Here is an 18384-nt window from a genome sequence, read left to right as displayed (position 1 = left end):
CCTTAACATGATTGATTGGATGTGGACCCTTATCCTTCCCACCAGCGGCACAGTGTTTTGTAAAAAAATTGACATAATGGATCAATGTAACTGAACAACACACAGCTCATCTAATATTTCTGCGAGACACAGGCACACACATTTACTCCCCTCACCTGTTTTGCAGTTCATACACATCATCTAACGGTGTGTGAGCCTCAGCAAAGAGAGTCAGGGTTAGAGGACAGTCTCGAGCCAGGCTAAAATGATCTCAAACAAACATATGGGTGTGCTAACAACACACTGCTGGACATTCATTTTGTTTGCCACAGAATAATGAAGAAAGGAAGTGTTAAAATGTGTTATTTCCAGTTAAGAATGTATTCAAAGGGATGGGTTAGAGCTGAGGAGTGATAGAAAGTAGGAGACATAGGGAGACCATTTGGCAGAGAGAGGAAAAGTTAAAAAATAATCCATAGGTGAAGGTGGAAGAGAGGGAAAGATATGGGAAAGGCAGAGAGCAATATGTGGAAACAGAGGGAGAGAGATGGAGGCGGGAGGAGGAAGAGGGAGATGGAGAGACGGTGGTGAGAGAGAAAAGAGAAGAGGGACTGAAATGCAGTCATCATGGCAACCGAATCTCCTCCCCCGGAGACATCACCTTTGACACCCCAGGTACCTTCACAGCAGTCATTACCTCACACAAATACAAGCGCACACACACATATACATACAGCACATCCATGCACCTGTTGTTAATGAATCCAAACAACCAAGAAAGAAAAGGTCACCTGACGTGATCCCATCAGCCTTTATCTTAAAGGATCAAAGCATGTGAACCTGTTCTCTCAAATAAACTCTGTTACTTCCTCCTGTCTATGATGTGCTCCTTAAATCAGCCTCTCACATATTGCCCTCTGTTACATCAGATTAGATTATTATAATACTCACAAATCTCTCAACACACACACACACACACACACACACACACACACACACACACACACACACACACACACACACACACACACACACACACACACACACACAAAGTGTCTGGTTGGAACCACTGCAGAGATTTTTGTATTTCTATGATTTCATTTCCATCTCTGTGCTACTGCATGCATGTAAAACCCATTATGTTGGTCAGCAAGCGGCCAGTAGACCTGTCAGATTATATGATGTTTGTTTAAAACCTTACTTCACTATCTTGAGTTTGTTTACAACACAGGTTTTGGTCACATGAACTGAATTATTCAAAATCTATAGCTTATACTACTTTAAGACTGTCTAATTGTGTTTAGTTAATAAGAAATCGTAATATCTAATCCCACTTGATGCCTGGAAGATGGATAGGCATTTTCTGTGTATCCCAGTGGACAAACAAATGCACTGTGTCACACACATTTAATACTTAATTTACAGAAAAGCAGAAGTAGATTTTGTATGCGAACTGAAACATGTTTTCCCACCATCATCTATTAGTATACTGCAATAATATAGCAACGGTGACATCTGCTGGCTTACATGGGTAATTACTGCTCATCTTTTTTTTATGTTTGAATTTTAAGAAACTTAAACAGACACAATTTACAGAATTGTTTTTTAGATTGAGGCTTCCAGTCCCTTATGTTGAAGCTCTGTCTATTAGTTGAGGCTTCAAGTCTTGTTTGTTTGGAGCTGCCGCTGATCAGATGTTCTTGTGGAGACAAAATAGCTCCGCCAAGCTCCAAAGAAATGAGGAAGGTCAGTCAAGGATGTGGCATATAGCTTTAAATGGCACTAATGCAGGAAACATTACATTTTTTTATGTTGGTAAGTGATGTTTTTTTTTTTCACAAGTCAGTTCATAGCCTGAAGTTGTGAAGTTTTACCTAAAGTGAAGTTAAATTGTAGAGCAGCGCAGTGATAGAGTCATTTAAATGGGAAGGAAGGGACTTCTGACAGATAATATGTTTGTGTGACAAGTATAAAGAGTCACCAAAGTCATGCGTTTTCAATAAAAGGACACATTTTAATAGATGTTGTTACAGGTAAGCATTGTATTCAGTTACAAATCTGGAATGTCTGGCAGAACAAAACAATCATGCAGCTTTTCAAGGCACCTTATGTGTTTTCTTTTTCAACTTAACATTGCAAAATGTAAAGAGAAGAACACTTTGGCTGAATACTACTTTATGTTTGGTTTGCCTTTTTGTCAAGTGTGCAGAAAGAGCGTACAGTTACAATACTATGCAGTATTTTTTTGTGTGTGCGTGTAATTGAGGATTACTGCTTGGTGAGTCTTTTTCTTATCCATGTCTAGCGTTGCTTGCATCTGCTCTAAACAAGCTCAATTCTTGCATAATATGTGAAAGCATATAAGGCACATGTACCACGTGTATTCATGAATCTGAAAACCTCGGGTAATATGTTACCTGCTGGTTGATAAATTGAAAAAAAAAAAAAAAGAAGAAAGAATTCTATCCAGCCATTGATGACGGGAAGGTGGAGGTTTACTTGATCTCAAAGCTTCTGATGCGAGTGTCCCCATCGAAGCTGATGACCGAGTATTTCTCTGCACCCATGCGGTTGGGGAAGTGTATTTTGGAGCCGTCTGATAAAGTCACCACAAACTCTGAAGGAGTGAATTCAATGGCGAGCTAAATGGTGGGATGAGTGAAATAGAGAGAAAGAAGAAAAAATATGTTACATCTTATTTCGGAGTGGATTTTCAAACTAAACAGTTAACGCCGTTAAATCATATCACAATGAATACCTGTAAACTCTGTCTGAAAGTCTCTCTGAGTCTACAAATAGGTGCTCAAATGAGGATCAGAGATGCAGTGACAACACATTTTCCAACAGAGATCACTGGCAGAGAGAAAGAACCTACTGTAAATACCAGCAGATACGCACAAGGATATGTCCCTCACCTTGAACTCCTCTCCCGGCTGGAAAGGAAATCCTCCCTCACGGTGCTCCTCACACCAGTTGCCTCCCTGGTAGGAATTGCAGACAACTGCATTCTCGTCTCCATGGGCATTAAAACGGGGGTTGATGTGCAGTGTAATGTCCTGCTCGTCGGGGCCAACATTCACTGCAAAACTACAGAGCACAGAAACACAAACATTTATTACATTCAGATTTGGCTTCATCCATTGAAGGTGAGTGGGAGGAGCATCAGTGTACAAAATATTGAGAGAACCTCAGCAGTTGTGTTTTTGCTGTTTTCATCTGCTAGCCATCAACTTCATTAACTTCCACAACTGAGGGGAAGTTAGTAACGAGTCCTTCACTGATTAAAGAGTCGTCCTCCGGTTTTGTGTTAGTGTGTATGTAAATTATGGCCTTTCTGTTGATTTCCTTCATCGTATTCCCAGAAAAGCAGAATAAAGACAGAAAGCACAAAAATAAATAAGAATAATAGGAACCAAACACAGAGGCAAATGCTTCGTAGTTGGACTTTTGAAGCCTCAAAACATTCTTCGATGTAACTTGAGAAAGAAATTAGACTGAATAAGGCCTCTTTGACCACGTTTTTTTTGTTAAGTTTCTGCCTTGTGACTTTGATACTTAGACAATCACGTCACATCGGCAACCTTGTCAGACCCTACACAGAGCTACATTTAAACTACAATCAGTACAGTCAAAACAAAAGCACTCTGTAGGACAAGCATGCAGTTTGTTTGTGGGCTAGAGGTGTGATCTATTGTTAGTGTGACCACAACACCCAAAAGAACCAATGAGAGATTTTTTGTTTTTTGTTTTACTGTGACTCACTTATCAATCACAGTGATATATTATTCTAGTACTTACTTTGAAGCTTCGGGTTTGGTGACTCCCACAACAGTCAGGGTCTGTCCAACCTTGAAGGACATGTTCTTTATTATCATACCCTGTGCAGAGAGAAGAGGGGGAGTGGAGTGAGGGGAGCATTATTGTGTGGTAATATTACAGGACTTTACGAGATCCAATCATTATTGCGGCTTCAGGCAGAAAACAGCACTGGTGGTAGCCTCAGCCAATTCTCCTTTCCTCACTTCATCCTTTGAAATTGCAAAACATGTGTTTTCAATTAAATGCCCATTAACTGGCTGGTCAGAGGTTCCAGCTCTTTCTCACTGTGTAAATGTTCCTCTCTACTGATTTTTTTTTTTTTTGGCAGAGATGGAAAATGTTGAAAAATGGGATGAATCGTGTTCAACTGAGTAATATTTTCCGAAATGAAATACAAGATAGCAACCACACAGTGAAGAAGAAAAAAAAAAAGAATGAGCACAGCAGACATTCTCTGCTCACAGTTGCTACTGTACATGTGGCTGGGAAATAGTAAGCTGTACCAAAATGAGAACATTATACTTAAGCAATCTATGATTTGGTTATGAAACACAGATCACCGCTGTTGTAATATTTTCTCATGTAATGGGGGAAATGTGAACTATCACCACGGTAACAAGAACAAAAATAGCAGCCCCTTGAGGATTTATAATTTCTCAAAATATAGTTAAACACATGAATTAAACAAATGGATGATCTGACTCTGCAAAATATGATTATATCCAGGCAGATTAGAAACACGAGTTCTTGGAGTACTTTTGTCAGAACCACAGTGGCAAACAGGACATGATTTGACACAAGTTTGAATTTCTTATGTTTTATAATTTGAAGCTATAATGGAGGAAAGGTCCATATGCCTAATACTTTTTGCAAATTTAATTATTATTTGAAAATGGCATTTCTCCACTGCTGTTAGAGGGCGATCATTGCCCCATTTCAGGAGACAGGAGCAAGAATGTGAACTGCTTGTGTGAGTTTTGCAGGATACAGTCAACAAGAGACCCAACATTCACGGAAAATAACTGTAAAGACTTCAAAAGTTTCTTTCGCTTATAATATTCATATTCAAAATGGCCAGGTAATTAAACTTGCAGAGATTGAGGATAGACTTTTAGTGATAGTGTTCTCCGGAACACCCCATAAACTAGTCCTTAGCTGAAATAGACAGTGGCAGGTTGTTGATGATAACCAAAGACCACAATTCAGGAATAAAACCAAAAACTTCTATTTAAAAAAGCAACCAATCCATGAAACGAAAGGGAGGGAAGTGATCGAATTACATTCTTTCCATGGCAGAGTCCATCTGTGAAGTGCGCTCATTACACATAGCAGTGGGGCTTGAACTGTGTGGGGCTGGGCCGAGGTTGTGTCTCTCCCAGACGTTGCTGTCTGAAAGGAATCTGCATAATGTCAACTCATTCACCTCTCAATGACAGTGTCAAAATCTATCTGCCAACTGACTACAATCACTCTAAATACAGTATGTAAGTAAGAGATCGAACTACCACAACTACAAGAAATGTTTTTTTTACGTTCCAAATGTACTCCTGCCACAGTTTACGTGTAATATACGTACAGAATAGACATTTAACAGGACAAGAGACATTCCTTGACGGAAATGGGTAAAAAATAACAGCCTTTCTACACCAAGAGTTAAACTTGAGAATCACAGTATTGTAGCTTATTACTTTATTTCATTTTATGCTTTAATGTGATTTGATCCGCTGCATCCCTTTCCAAATATGTTTACCCCTGTGGCTAACAAAAATCCAGAATGATGCAAGGCTTTTATTGTAATCTACTCAGTTAATGAATCCAGAGAGACCAGGATGCATTGCTGCCTCTTTTACCGAGATAGAGAGAAGGAATGCCCGGAACGAAATGGAAAAAAAAAAAAAGCACGTCTGTTGCAGTGCAGTTAAATTACTGCGGGAAGTGTCTGACAGGATAAATAGTTGACTTTTAAGCATTTGCAGTAGTCGAGAAAAACTTAACTCGGTTAATAGGTGACTAACGTGCATGTGTGCTCTGTGGTGAATATTTTGACCATACAAGGCAATCAAAGAAATCCACAAGGCCATAGCTTTTAAAATCTAAATAAAAATTGTGTGCAGGGACCAGTATAAGTTAAAGCATAGTTCAGCTGGTGCACTTACATCAGCCTGGTACAAAGAAAGCTATAGCAGCAGCTGTCAGTGCTACGTTTAACATACAACTGTCCATATCCTTCATAAAATACAGAGGGGTAAATGCAATGCAAGCACAATATTGGTGTCAAAATGATACTCACACTCATCTTCTTTGCAGATGTAGCCGGTCAAGTAGAGCTGAGGGGGAGTGGGAATGCTGCAGGGCCTCACTGCTGCACCCACACAGACTATATACTATGCGGGCGGGACTTTCCACCTGAGTGACATTTCAAACATCCAATACAATTGTGCCATTGCTGAACACCCATCTGCTGAGTCCAAGTGAAGTTATAGACCATAGAATAAACAACACAGACATTAACAAGTACTTGCAGACCTCAGTGAAGCGAGGATAATTAATGAAAGCTGGTTTGCTGACATCAGACTGTTACATTGTAACCTGCTAGAGTCGAGTCTGGCTGAGAGGCAGCACTGGAGGACAAAAATAGAAATGTATTTGTTGCCAGGGAGACAGCCAAATATTTAGTGCAGAGAGCGGCCTTAATGCGCACTTACTGTATATAGCTTGTAATTTATAGTGAGAGCACATGTGAGAGTTTCAGAAAAGTCTGAGTGCCATGGAAGTTAACTGAAGTTAGGAAAGAAATAAGCCAAAGGAAAATGTTGTAACAAAGTCAGATCCTCAAAATCACATGAATCTCTGACCCCGAGCCAGCAATAGACCACACTTTCAGCTGCTGACATACAACTGACACAGCTGCTGTGAGTCGAAGAAGACACACACTGCATCACAGTGTATCGGAAACGAATGTAATTCAAATTCAGATCACAAAGAGCACCATACTGGTCTGGGATTATGAACTTTATCAAGAGGTTTTGCCCTTTTATGTGTTGAAATGATGGTTCCATGTGTACATGTTTGGATTGGATGTCTAATGGGATGTGACACAAGGATGTGTGCATTTTAATCTGTCCTGCAAACATACAGTATGGATAATATCCTTTACATTTACACTGTGCCTATATGTGCAAGAACTGCCTTTTGTGGCATAATCTTAATCAGCTGATACGAAGACAGATATAACGTATTTACCCTTGGTAACACCGGTACATTAATATTCTATTCTAACCCAAATCCCGATCTTTTCCTAAATTTAAACCATTTTGTTACTTAAACCTGACCACATTCATTTTACTGTCAGATCCCCTCACTTTTGACTAAAATAAATATATATGTGTTTTCCTATGGAAGTTTGATTTAAGTAAAGGAGAAAACATTTTGATGAACTGTTCCATAGGTTCTCAGGAGTTTATGACAGACGATGATGGTTTACACAAGTGACACCTCCCTACCCTCTCGCTCCTCCCCGTGATCTTGTTCACGGTACGGCATGTATATCATAGATGGTTGGACAGTACATTTGGTCACCAGATTTGGTTCTCATGAGGAGATTTTCACAAGTTGATTTAAGTGAAATCTTACAGTATTGTGTGATTCCTCTTGAGATTTCTTGTTGATGGACAGACAGACAGACAGACAGACAGCAGGCTGGTATCGTAGTTGCTGAAAATGCCGGCCAAATATGCTGCTTATATGATGGCAAGCTTCCCTGCCACACACACTCACTGAACCAATCTGTTTCTATTATCCATGGGAAATGGTCCATTGCTGGAATAATGTGGGCCAATCAGAAAAGTCATCAGTCTCGCGCCTAAGAGGCTTCATGCATTTTTATGTTTAGATTGTTTTTTTTGATTGTTGTCGATTGTATCTGATGCCAGAGTCATCCTTTTTTTTGCTTACTCTCTTAGAATACCAATCCTTGTTGTTATTAATAGATTTTTTTTTTGTGTGTGTGTGTGTGTGTTTGTGCATTCAATGACTATTTCTAAAACCCGAGTTACTTTGATCACTGTGTTGCTGTGACAGTTTTGGGTTTTGGGATATTAGTTTAACTTGCTGCCTTGGCAGTCGTGTCAAACAAGTACTTCAGTGTCTTGTACAGTGTACAACGTACTAGTATTCTTTCATCTCTGTTGCATATTGCATATATAGAGAAAAAAAACCTAAAACAAGGTTATTTTGTATTTGGTTACACTACGTTCACTGAAAGACAAGCACACTCACACACCAGCTAGCGCAGCTGCTCTCTTTGACTGTTCAAACCGTGTGTGGCTTGTTTTTAACACGAACAGCTGGCATATAAGTGAACCGATGAATCGGCAGTCGGCTGTTGCAGTAAACCGAGAGTTGGATTCCTCGTCACATATCCCTCTGGAAAATAATTCAAAGGTTGAACTTTCTACATGATGCCTCTAGGACCCTATATTAATATGGTTTGACAGTTGGAAATGTTGCATCAGAAGTTCAATAGGCCACAGAGAAGTGATCTGTTTCCTTTTGCCCCGAAACACCAGTCTCAAGACAGTCAGCAGATCTAGTTGCTCAGAGAACTTTTACATAAACAGAGAAAAGCTCATACACACACACACACACACACACACACACACACACACACACACACACACACACACACACACACACACACACACACACACACACACACACACACACACACACACACACACACACACACACACACTTCTCCATGAATGGCACAGGTATTATTATATTCACTTAAACTGTCCATTGTGATCATTTTAAATGTCAGTACTGGTACTTAAGTCATATTGTACTTGTGTTAATAATTTACAACATTTGATTATCAAAATATATAAACCAATGCAAAATGAATTACATGTTGAGCATCAGCTCAGCAATACAAGTAGACTTGTTCCGCCAACATTTACATAACTGGAAGCGCAGAATATTATCAAAGCTGCCTTTAACAGCTTTTATTATAAGAGGACTGGAATTGTTTTTAACTTAACTTCTTGTCGAGTACAGTTGACAGTTGACCCGAGTGATCACTGCCCTCCTCTGGTGACAGTGAGGTACTACAGCACTACGTTATATTGCCGGCTGACTGATGGCTGCTTAAATTTAAAACCATATTTTAGACCGGCACAGTCTGAATAACAGACTCAAACATGATTTACCCTCGTTGAATTACTGTTGTAGACACTGTTTTTTTTTATGTCAGCTTCACTGTTTTATTTTAATCAAGGGGAACCCAAAGGGGACCTTTGCATTGGTGTTGCCTTCTGAGGATACTTATTTAATAGCCCATGTACCCGTTTTACTGTGGTATCGCAGTAATTTAGGATCGTTGAGTTTTACATTCTTTCGTTAGTCCAAACAGATCACTATCTGTACTTAGAAACATTGCCCTGCTGCAGTCGCTTAAACAGGATGATACTTAGCTCAAGATTGTTCCTCTCAAGTAGGAGGGAAATCTTCCTAAACGGCAAAAAAAAAAAAAAAATATATATATATATATACCCGGGAGATTTCATTTTCAGAACAAACTTATTTAATTGACACTCGTTATTCTTGTAATTAACCAAATTATTCGCCGATTATAATATAAGATTTAAAAACTGGACTGGACAAAAGGTATTTCGGTGACGTGAAACTATAATAACGAGCTTCTCTGAAAGAGCATGACGTCTCTTTTTTTTTTTTGTTTTTTTGCATCTGATGTTGATGTGTTTCACTGTGATTACAACATACTTCCATCCCAGCCGCCCTCCCTTCACTCCATTGGTCCGCCGCTAAACATAGTCACACTATTGGTGAATAGAAAGTAAAAAAAACAAAAACAACAACACACCTTTCTCATTCATATTGATGAACCGGCTGCAGTTTGTGTTATTAAATGGCCCGAAACACAAAATACGCGTCATATCGTAGTAAATGTAAGTGGAAGTGAAAGTCAGATTATTTGCGACCGACGTTATCTGTCGTGCGGCGGGTGTGTGTGTGTGTGTGTGTGTGTGTGTGTGTGTGTGTGTGTGTGTGTGTGTGTGTGTGTGTGTTTTTTTTGCTCAGTAACGTTAAGCGCGCAGTCTGCGGCGCGTCGCTGGTGTGTGCGTGTGTTCGTCCGTCATCATAACAACAAATTTTGAAACAGTCTGAAATTTAGCGCTGCAAAGTTGGCTTTAAAAACAACAACAACAACAACAACAACAACAAACAAAAAATGGCATCGATAGCAGCGCAGCACGAGCCAGGCATAAGCCCGGGCTCCGTGCCGCTGGCTGACGCTTTGGTACCGGCGAGTATATTCGCCCCCGGGTGCGGGGACGACGTCGGGGACGAGTGCTTCGACGACGGCGACACGATCAACGGCGAGCCCGAGGACCGCGGGATCGACTTCACCAGCAAGGTAAACGCTTTTAAGGCCCGGATGCCCGTGCGGCGCCGCCGCCGCCGCCGCTAAACTGCAAATGAATGAATGAAATTGTGTACATTTTTTATTGCACGTAGCTATTTAACGATCACAAATCGTACCCCCGGCACGGCACGGCACGGCACGGCACGCGTGGCTGATTTTCTGGACTCGCGGGTTGCTTTTCGCTGACGTTAAATGAAACGGGTAGCTTAGCTGCGGCTAACGCTAGCTCCAGCTGATTGCCCGCGTTTATATGTCCCGAGGTGCGCGGAAAGCACATCGCGCCGCATGGCTGAAACGGATAAATGGCTTTTGGACGGCGCGATGACGGTACTGTTCAAAGCAAGACGGGGCGACAACAAATGGCTCCTGTCAAACCCAAAATATTGACTTTGGCGCGGCGCGTTTAACCTCCGTAAACACACACACACACACACAGGCTGTTGAAGCACAACAACAACAACAACAACAACGTTGTCAGGTTATCCTGCTGAGCAAGTTTGTACACACGAGCACTAAAGGCTGCGGGTCTTCTTTTGATCAATTCAAAGTTGCCGTGTGGAAGTGCAACTTGTGAAATGACTCGAGAGTTAGATGGCGATGATGAAGTGATCCTACTTGTTTGAATGCGAGACTTAACAGGCGGTCAGGTTCGTGCCTGCGAGAGTCAAATGACACATTACAGTGGAGTAATTGGTCCCGTAAACAGATTGCACAGGGTTGCATCATGGATGCAGTCCCTTCTTTACTTGTGGCTCCGGACAATGCCATCGATCTGATGTGGTAACTTTTTTTTAATTTTTTTTATCAATAAACCAATACTTTGATGTACTTGGATCGATGTTTTTTTTTTTAGGACCCCTTTTGTAGTCATTACGTCACGATGCGTTTCTGTAGCACTGTCACAAGTTTTAACATCTGCTGTCGTAGTAATAGCCGCCGCCGGTAACCCGATTTTCCAGGGGACACCCCCTGTGCTGTTAACTTGCTGGTGAAACTGAAGAAATCACAACATTAAAAGCACATTGTGTTCATCATTTTTTAGCCTAACACTTAAAATGACCAGACAGGAACTTAAACCACATTTCCACAATAGCAAGATTTGTTTGTTCCATTTAAATGCAGAAACCAGTCCTAGAAATCCCAACATAAAATGCATTACCCTAAAGAAGTTTTTACTCTGGCTCTGACTGGCATTATGGGATTTTTTTTTTTTAAATTTTGTTTTTTAGGTCTATATCAGCACGGGTATTAGCGTTGCGTTCATATGTATCCTTGAGGTATTTCATGGGAAGGGCGACAGCTGTATTTGTATATGGAAAGCAGCTTTTGAACTTGCAATTCCCTTCAGGTTGACTTCCCCCCCCCACCTCATGGCCTACATTACAGTACACAAGCTGTTTGCTTGTAATAAAACACACCCTGAATGAATGCATATTATTCTCTGGTTCAGTCACTGTCTGCCTTGAAAGGAACTGTCTTCCGCCGCAAACTAAAAACGCGCCCCTTCCCGACTTCACCTTGAACAGCAGAACTTTAGCAGCGCTTAAAACGGCACTGACCGATAGAACTTTGTAGTTTGGCTTTCTTGAAGAAAATTGTACTTTTCTTGATTCCCGTTGTTCTGGGTTTTGTACCCTCGTGGTCGAAATGCACTTATTGTAAGTCGCTTTGGATAAAAGCGTCAGCTGAACGGAACGGAACGTGAATCCTGAAAACAACCATCCAGTCAGTCGTGATGTTCAATGTTCTCTCTCTCTCTCTCTCTGTGCTTTTTATTCTCTTGGCCTCCCCGGAACCAAATAGCTGGCGCTTGTGAGCCCGAACGGAGAGCAGTACGACTCGTTACTACGGCAGCTACGGGACAGGATGGACGAGGGCTGTGGAGAGACGATCTACGTGGTCGGGATGGGCTCGGGTTAGGAACAGCTTTCCTCTGCAAACGACAAAAGATTGTAAACCCTTCCCAGTCTGTGCCGGGGCAGCTCATAACAAAATGTCGTCTCCTTCCGTTCCTGTGCAGACGGCGGTGACTGGGGTCTGGACGAGAAAGATATGGAGGCCTCAGTCGCCACGGTGCACTCTATGTGTGAGCAACTGGACGCCGACCTCATCACCCTACGAGAGCGCAACGAGGCTGCCGGTTTGGTACGGGACTATCTGATTCGGAGGCGTGTGGGCGAGCTGGACTTCCTGGAGGTCAGGTGAGCAGTCCCGGGGGTGGCGGTTCCAGTCTGCTGGGACGTTTCACTCGCAATGCAACCGTTCCCTTGAGGCTGCCGAAGGGCTCGGGCGCCGTGCACTGCTGTCCGTCTCTTCGGCGGGCGTGTTGGAACGACGAGTGGGTGACACCCGCTGTGCGATCAATCGCCTTCTCTGTAAACGTGCCGTTAGCGTCGACTTTCTCTCCATCGCGCCGAAAACATCGGATGACATGCCGCTCTTGTGTCCCTCAGGGTTGCCGTGGTGGGGAATGTGGACGCCGGTAAGAGCACTCTACTGGGAGTGTTGACACACGGTGAGCTGGACAACGGCAGAGGCTTTGCCCGCCAGAAACTTTTCAGACACAAGCATGAGATGGAGAGTGGCAGGACCAGCAGTGTGGGTAACGATATCCTGGGCTTCGACCAGGAGGGACAGGTGAGGGGTGGATCGGCGCTTTCACGATGCCTCTGAAAGAACCGCAATTCTTAAAAGCATTCGTATTTTTTTTTTTTTTTTTTTATTGACGGCGCATATGATTGATCGTCGTGCCGCGCTGCGAGGTTCCGAAATGTGCCGAACTTCCTGGATAAAATAGTATTATTATCTGGAAAGGCGATGCAGTTGTAGCTTTACAAGAGGTTGTAGAGGATGGCGTCCTGCAAAAGTCAGGTCAAGATGCGAAAGACTGCAGTGCACAAGCAAATGTAGAATATCATCCAGCGTTATACAATGGAGTTTTTATGTTTGTATAGTAGGCGGGTAAACCACGGCACAACCGCCTACCACATGCTCGTAGGTTATGTGCCGCTGTGTGGTTTATAGTACGGCGCCTGTCTTCCCCAGGTGGTGAACAAGCCGGACAGCCACGGAGGAAGCCTGGACTGGACCAAAATCTGTGAGAAGTCCTCCAAGGTCATCACCTTCATCGACTTGGCCGGCCACGAGAAGTACCTCAAGACCACCGTGTTCGGGATGACCGGACACCTTCCCGACTTCTGCATGCTCATGGTCAGAAAGGAGGGAGGGATAAAGTGTTTGTAAAATATATATAAAAAAAAAAAGTGAAAATATATAAAAAAAAAAACCAAAAAAAACGTGTGTCTCCCTCCATTTCCAGGTGGGCAGTAATGCCGGTATCGTAGGGATGACCAAAGAGCACCTGGGCCTGGCTTTAGCTCTGAATGTGCCTGTGTTTGTAGTGGTAACCAAGATAGACATGTGTCCAGCCAACATCTTGCAAGGTCAGTCATCTGGACTCTTTTTCTTTTTTTTTTTTTTTTACTCCTTTTACTGTATTACACAATGGACCTCGTGTTGATATGTCGGCTAATATACAGTTCTGACTGCATTTCCACAAACAAAACCTTCACTTTCTAAGTTTTATGTGGCACTCTCATTGTTTGTGTCCGTGCTACAAATTGTTGCTTTTCTTCTAATAGAGACCTTGAAGCTGCTCCAGAGGTTACTGAAGTCCCCGGGCTGCAGGAAGATCCCCGTCCTGGTACAGAACAAGGACGACGTCATAGTCACAGCTTCAAACTTCAGTTCTGAGAGGTACCGAGTCTGTCCCAGCCAGGCGTAGGAGTTCAAATTAAAATGCTTGCGCTGTAACCTCTGTGCGTGTCCCCCCCCCCCCTCCCCTCCAGGATGTGCCCCATCTTTCAGATCTCCAACGTGTCTGGAGAGAACATGGACCTGCTGAAGATGTTCCTCAACCTGCTGTCCTCCAGGACGTCCTACCGGGACGACCAGCCCGCCGAGTTTCAGATAGACGATACCTACTCCGTGCCGGTACTCTGAAGACACTCCTCCTCTCGCTTGTTGAACACAAAACCTGCCCTGCCAACTTACTCGCTAAAACCGCAGCTCATGTTCCGTTTGTGTCTCAGGGAGTGGGGACTGTAGTATCAGGGACGACTCTACGCGGGCTAATACGTCTGAACGACACCATGCTGTTGGGCCCGGATCCTCTCGGGAGCTTCATCCCCATCGCTGTCAAATCCATCCACCGCAAGAGAATGCCTGTGAAGGAGGTCAGAGGAGGCCAGACTGCCTCGTTTGCTCTCAAAAAGGTAGGAGGGGGTCGGCGGGGGGGGGGACAGTAGCTTTTAGTGGAAATGTTTATTACGTGGGCTAATTTTCAGCCTGGCTTCTCACAGTAGCAGATGATCTACAGCAATATCTAGAAAAATGTTTTTTTTTTTTTTTTTAACGTCTTTCCACCTCGGCATCTCATCTCATCTTTGCTCCTGCCATCACGTGCCGCCTCCTGAAGATCAAGCGTTCGTCCATACGTAAAGGCATGGTGATGGTGTCCCCGAGGTTAAGCCCACAGGCAACTTGGGAGTTTGAGGCCGAGATCCTGGTGCTGCATCACCCGACTACGATATCCCCAAGATACCAGGCCATGGGTGGGTAACAGGGACACGGAGAGAGACGTGCGCGTTGTGGTTAACTTTAGCGTTGTGGGATTTAAAATCCTTAGATGTCACTCGAACAAAAGGGGACAATTTATAGTCTCGCCTCCCCAGGAGTTGTGAACAGTGATGATGTTTTGATAGAAGTACAGCAGAGTCTATTCCCTGACGAATGATAATCTCACAGTCACATAATAAAGGTAAAAGGTGCATATTTTAATTTTTCCCCTTGTTACCTCGTTTTTCCCCTCCCTCCCCCCAACACACAAGTCCACTGTGGCAGCATAAGGCAGACGGCCACCATCCTGTCCATGAACAGAGACTGCTTGCGGACGGGGGACAAGGCTTCAGTCCACTTCCGCTTCATCAAGACCCCCGAGTACCTGCACTGCGAGCAGAGGCTGGTGTTCAGGGAGGGACGCACCAAGGCTGTGGGGACCATCACTAAGGTAGCGAAGGCGTCTGGGAAGTTTGACAAAGCGTTTACAACCGGGATATCGTGAACGTGACGCGGCTAATCATATTTCAAGAGCTCCGATTGGCCGAAACGATTTCCGGGACAGGGTTTGCCCTACCATCACGAGGTTCAGATGCAGCACCCAAGTTGCTATGGGCGCCATCTTAACCAGATCATTGCGCAGAGCATCGAATTGGACTCGGTGGCTTTTCTCAGATCTAATGGTTGTATTTGCCCTGTTGTGGGCTTCGCTGGCAAGTTCTGTCTTTAGGCTTTTTGGGTGATGTTTTTGTTTTGGATCTGAACCATCTTTTCCTAAAAAAAAAAAGTGCATTAATAATAATAATGGGCAAAAAAGTGTAACATCGCACATTTTCATTGTGTCCAATTTTCTGGGGCAGTATAAGAGAATACTGGGAAGGCTCCTATCCCAAGACGGTTAGCAGCATTTACCAGGAATGCCAGTTCTCGCAGCACTGCATGTTTAAAGTTCAGATAGTTAGGCATTTAAACAACAGGGCGACGGCTCACGTGTTGACCTGCATTCTTTCACAGCTTTTGCAGTCCACCAACAACATGCCATCGAACTCCAAACCTCCACAAATCAAAATGCAGTCTACAAAAAAGGCGCCGCTCCGAAAAGAGGACGGCACGGTGGCAGCGGCTGGCGAAGAGGGAGCAACGATAGCACAGCCAGCCGGCGCCAACACAACACAACCGGTCAGTTGAGGAAACAAAATGTTCAAACATACTGTATTGTACAAATACCGTGTGCGCGCGCGAGTGCCAGCGCTCTTCCCGCGCTTTATTTGGATGTCCTTCCTCTTACCGAGTGCTCGCCCGAACATTACTACTACTTTCTAACTTGGTAATCTCTTGTCTTCCTCCCTTTTTTTTTTTTTTTTTTTTTTGGTCCCATGTAACATCTCACCCATCAACCAATACCCTTTGATTTGTCTCATTTCATCCACAACTCTTTACTTTGTCATCACTCCTTCACACTCTCTCTCTCCCTCCCCGTTGCTTGCGTGGCTGGCTTCCTAAGGGAGAGGGAGATGAGGACCCTCAAATAAAGGAGGGCAACAAAGAGAACAAGGTAACGCGTTGATTAGAAATGAAAAGGAAACCCAATTGGAGCCTGAACCGGTCCATTTTCCAAGGAGTAACGTTTTTTTTTCTGGTCTTGAGTGTTTTGCTGCAGTTTGGGCTCCTCATCAAGGGTTTTGGTTTGTCTCTTCTTCGTAGCCAAAGTCCGGAGGCGGTGGAAGGAGAAGGGGCGGCCAGAGGCACAAAGGAAAAGGCCAGAACAGCAGCAGCAGCAGCACCACCACCACCACCACCAACAACAACTCAACAGCAGCGTCCTCCTCATCAGGGACAGGAAGCTGCTGAATTGCTCTCCTGCCCCTCCTCCTCCCCCCCCCCCCCCCCAAAAAAAAAAAAACCTCCCCTCTCTATCACTCCACCAAGTGTCTTCATTCCACAAACCATGAAGGATACAGATGATTGGAGCGAGACACTCTCCTCAGTCTTACTACTCCTTGCCTTTGTACACCAGGTCATTTAAAGTTTTCATTTTGTTTTTAAAAAGGGAACACGAAGGGGGTTGCGTCTCAAACCAAAAGCATACACCTTTTTATGCATTTTAAAATGTCAGCTGCCTTTACTATTCTTGAATGGTTTGGCTGATGGGAAGTTTTTGAGGTTAGCCTCACTCAGGATGTTGATTTATTGACTTTTATGTGTATGTGAAGTCAGTTCTCTGGCTCAGTGTCGGGGGGGGGGGGGAGGGGAGGGGGGCAGCAGGGAGGGAGGCTAAACCCAAAACAAGGGGCCAGTTCCAATACGAGCAGCTATAAGGTGAAACTCCCCCATGCATTCCCTGTGTGTTCGCGATGATAAAACAGTTGTACTATTTATACTTGCATATGTAAATTAGCTGTTAGTCGTTACCGATTGGAAAGATGCCACTGCGCAAAATGTATGCAAATCACAAATGAATGTAGCAGTGGGCACACGGTGATTTCAAATTCTACGTATATGGAAAATATAAGCTATTGCGTTTTCTAATTGTCAGTTATTTATTTGGCATACATGCAGAACATTTAACTCCTGGGTAGTCTCATTCCTCTCACCTAATCTCACTTGCTCTCTTAGATTCAGTAGTTCCGCTCATGCTTCCATTGTCAGTCCATTTTCAAACCCGATACCAGTAGTGTTCGTACAAATGCAGCACATACTTTGTAACTTCAGCTACTGCTAATCATTTGAAATACTGCAGTGTTACTTGTAATTCTAGTACCCCATGCGTTATGGCCTGTTGTAACATTTTAAATACACTTTGCCGCGAAGAAAAAAAAAAAAAAAAAAAAAAAAAATGCATTAATAAATACACTTTACTGAACTTTCCGACGGTGCTGCTTATTCTGCATGTGCACTTTTATCCAATAGTCATTAGACAACCAGAACCTGTGACAATATTTCTCGGCTTGGGTTAATTCAGCAGTAGGAGGGAAGGCTTTTCAATACGTTTATCATGTTCTCTTCCTTCGATGTACTGTAACCGTTTCCGTGCAGCAGGTTTCAGAGTGCTGTTGTGAGGTCTTTGAGTTTCACATGTAACGTGTATAAAGTGGCAACTGTTAAAAGCTAGATTTTCTTTAAGTAGACTCTCCTTGGGATTTAATCTTTTGACAGTCAAGATTGTGTCATTTACACAAGATACAGTAGCTACAGTCAAGTAAACCCAGTTGGTTGTGTTTTCTGCACAAAGGGAAGTGAAATATAGCAATGAAAGTTTAAAACAAAACAAAAAAATCAATCTGCTCAGCTTGGCAGGAATAACAATCAATACAACAACATTACTGTTAGCCTGGAAAAAAAAAAAAAAAAAGAAAGTTGGATGGAAAAACTGTCCAGGTAAAAATGTAACAAGTAAAGATAAACATAAGTTAAGAAATATTTCCTATGTATCGCAGAATACTCAACAGAAATACACTTTTTTTTTTTTTTTTTAATGTATATGCAATTTGAAGTCAAAGCTAAAAATCAGTTTGGAAATA

The 18384-nt window shown here is 43.0% G+C and overlaps 2 protein-coding genes across 3 annotated transcripts in view; one reads left to right on the top strand and one right to left on the bottom strand.

The window, feature by feature from the left end:
• Positions 1–1968: 1968 nt before the first annotated feature.
• The window catches only part of lgals2a (lectin, galactoside-binding, soluble, 2a), a 114535-nt gene continuing 98119 nt past the window's right edge, over positions 1969–18384 (bottom strand). The window contains exons 2-4 of the mRNA XM_069720801.1: positions 3778–3857; positions 2895–3066; positions 1969–2621 (exon numbers count right to left, since the gene is read on the bottom strand). Coding sequence (XP_069576902.1) covers positions 2475–2621; positions 2895–3066; positions 3778–3857 — 399 coding nt within the window. The 3' untranslated portion in view covers positions 1969–2474. The remainder of the gene's footprint in view (positions 2622–2894; positions 3067–3777; positions 3858–18384) is intronic.
• Positions 10037–18256, top strand: gtpbp1 (GTP binding protein 1). Of its 2 annotated transcripts, XM_069720799.1 has the most exons (14): positions 10037–10237; positions 12050–12161; positions 12267–12447; positions 12700–12883; positions 13292–13456; positions 13566–13689; positions 13888–14002; positions 14095–14239; positions 14338–14520; positions 14724–14859; positions 15136–15314; positions 15878–16042; positions 16368–16418; positions 16568–18256. In XM_069720799.1, the coding sequence occupies exons 1-14, from the start codon at positions 10052–10054 to the stop codon at positions 16712–16714; spliced, it is 2073 nt and encodes a 690-aa protein (XP_069576900.1). In that variant the 5' UTR covers positions 10037–10051; the 3' UTR covers positions 16715–18256. The 2 variants fall into 2 exon arrangements, with proteins under 2 accessions (XP_069576900.1, XP_069576901.1); XM_069720800.1 differs by lacking the exon at positions 16368–16418.

Source organism: Brachyistius frenatus, unplaced genomic scaffold, assembly GCF_029030835.1.
Source record: "Brachyistius frenatus isolate BFR_SWC_R1_liver_20210118 unplaced genomic scaffold, ASM2903083v1 Contig_251, whole genome shotgun sequence".
Classification (NCBI taxonomy): domain Eukaryota; kingdom Metazoa; phylum Chordata; class Actinopteri; family Embiotocidae; genus Brachyistius; species Brachyistius frenatus.
Note: the sequence above shows the minus strand (reverse complement) of the source record. Positions and strands in the feature narration are given on the sequence as shown.